A 2,409-nucleotide genomic window follows, 5' to 3' on the forward strand; every position below is an offset into this window, starting at 1 on the left:
TGCTGCTAATTAACTTCTTTTGAATTAAATTTATTTGACTTGCTCTTGAAGACTCAGATCCCTCAATTGTTTCTTTTTCCTTAATTAGCAGCCAAACAATAATGAGATACAAAATGAGCCTAAACAACTGGTGTCCATCACACAATATCTGAAAATAAAGAAAGATGAAGGTCTCAGGAATGCTGATCTGTTCTTAGAAAAGAGAAAATCCACAATTTCAGAAATGACTGCTATTGCACAATGAGAGCAGCAACAAGCCATGGAATTAAAGAGCGGGTTTAAATAACGACAGGACTCGGCACCTAATTAATCATCTGGTTGGATTGAAATTGGTTGGAGTTTGAGGCCCTGACTTACTTGGTCTTTTGTTGGCTCCCTCACTTCACATTTCACTTCTGTTTGGGTGCCATTTAATGAAAGAAATGAAGCAATTCAGAGGAACGATGAAGAAACTCAAGGGAACAAATCTTAATAAACAAGTCAATTAAACTTAATTCAAAAGAAGTTAATTAGCAGCACTAATTAAGGAAAGGGCTAGGATGAAAACCTGCAGCCACTGCGGCCCACCAGGACTGGAGTTGGGCACCCCTGATGAAGGTCCTCCAACGTGCAGGGAAAAACCTGGGGGTCAGTGGCAGAACTGGCACTCCAGCCACCATAGAAAACCTCTCACTGGTTCCACTGCATCTGAACTAGTGTGGTGCTGAGGTGCCACCCATTGCATGGCTGCACTCAGGTCCTAATCTGGGATCCTGAGTTGGTTTGTAGTGCGGTGGGTGCGGCAGTGAGCTGTATTAGTGCCTGCTCCTAACTCCTCGATGTTTGAAACCATTGCTTTGTGTGTTTTTTATAAAAAAAAAAATAATAGTTTTTTGGAAAAAAATATTCTGCCCTGAGACTAAAGGAAAAAATATCAGCCCTAAAAATGAGATACCATCAAGAAAAATCAACCAAACATATTGTAGAGATCGATTCACTTTGTCTAAGCCTCCAAGCTTGGCTTTATTTGTCTACTACAGTAAGTTGTGCACCTCAATGTCTCTGACTAAGTGGATTTGCAGACACATCTTTACCAGGTCTTCGTCTTAGGGGTTCTTCGGTAATGTTTTGTTCCTCCTCAAGGTTTTCCAAAAGCTCTGCTGAATCTCTTTAGACCTGAGGCAGTAGATGATGGGGTTCATGAGAGGCGGCGTCACGTTCTGGATCAGCGCCATCAAGATGCGCACATCGGCTGAAGTTCCCGGAATCCTGTTACATATGTAGACGCCGGCACCAATGAGGAAGAAGACAGAAATGACCAGCAGGTGTGTGGCGCAGGTCGAGAAGGCCTTTACACGGCCCTCATGAGTGCTGATCTTGAGGACTGAGATGAGGATCCTCGAATATGAGAAGAGAATGTAGACCAAAGGAGCGAACAAGACAGTCAGGACTATACTTAAACCGACGTAGGTGTTAAGGCTGGTATCAGTACATGCTAACTTAAGCACTGAAGAGTGGTCACAATAGCAATGGACCACCTTGTTGGGTCCACAGAATGGAAGTCTGTAAGCCAAAATAATGGGAATGATTGCAAGAAATGATGCACAGAGCCAACAGCAGGCAATCTGCTTTATAACGAAGGCATTGCTCATTAACGTATGGTAGTGCAATGGTCTACAAATGGCCAAATACATGTTGTAAGCCGTGAGTGAAAGAAGAAGCGACTCTGAAGTGGTCATGGTGTGACAGAAAAACATCTGAGTGAAGCAGGCTGAGATTGTAATGAGATTAGAGTCTGAGCCAAAGATGGCCAGCATTTTGGGAACGGTGGTGGTTGCAATAATTATGTCTACGAAGCCGAGGCTCGATATAAGTATGTACATCGGGATGTGAAGGTCTTCATCACGTAAAAAAATGAGGATTATGAGAAGGTTTCCCAAAACAATGAAAAAGTACACAGTCAGCAAGGAGCCAAAAATAATGTTCTTGGTATCCCGTTCCTGAAGTCCTGGAAAGCCAACGATGATGAAGGCTTGGATGGCTTCATTGGTGTCGTTCAGCCGGGACATGGCACACCCTTAAGAGTTCAGAGACCTGTAATACAACACATCTTTTATAATCATTTTATAATCATTTCATTTTCTCTATCATTGTTAAAGTTCATCCCTGTTGGTTTGGAATCTACTTTTTCCATGACAAGGTTGTGGAAAGCCTGAATCTGTCATGGCATCATTGGGCAAAAGGCAAGACACAAGTTTGGAAAGGATGGTAGTCCACCGCCATATAAAATATAATGCATTTCAAACCATTGGATTGTCATCAATAAATCTAATGTGCAGTTCTTTCAGACGTATAATGGATCTTAAATGTGCAGTGGAACTCAAATGGTCATACGAGAAATATGGAACGGAGACGGAGGGTGACAAGATC

At 42.4% G+C, this 2,409-nt stretch overlaps 1 protein-coding gene across 1 annotated transcript; it reads right to left on the reverse strand.

Moving 5' to 3' along the window:
- Positions 1-1,085: 1,085 nt before the first annotated feature.
- Positions 1,086-2,048, reverse strand: LOC120524351 (olfactory receptor 6N1-like). Its single transcript, XM_039746214.1, has one exon. It carries the CDS (start codon positions 2,046-2,048, stop codon positions 1,086-1,088), a length of 963 nt encoding a protein of 320 aa, XP_039602148.1.
- Between the last annotated feature and the right edge of the window lie 361 nt (positions 2,049-2,409).

The sequence above is a fragment of the Polypterus senegalus genome, chromosome 2 (genome assembly GCF_016835505.1).
Source record: "Polypterus senegalus isolate Bchr_013 chromosome 2, ASM1683550v1, whole genome shotgun sequence".
NCBI classification, from domain to species: Eukaryota; Metazoa; Chordata; class Cladistia; order Polypteriformes; family Polypteridae; genus Polypterus; species Polypterus senegalus.

Bases quoted from the DNA above. Each gene is read 5' to 3' on its own strand.
- LOC120524351 (XM_039746214.1), bottom strand. From the start codon at position 2,048: ATGTCCCGGCTGAACGACACCAATGAAGCCATCCAAGCCTTCATCATC.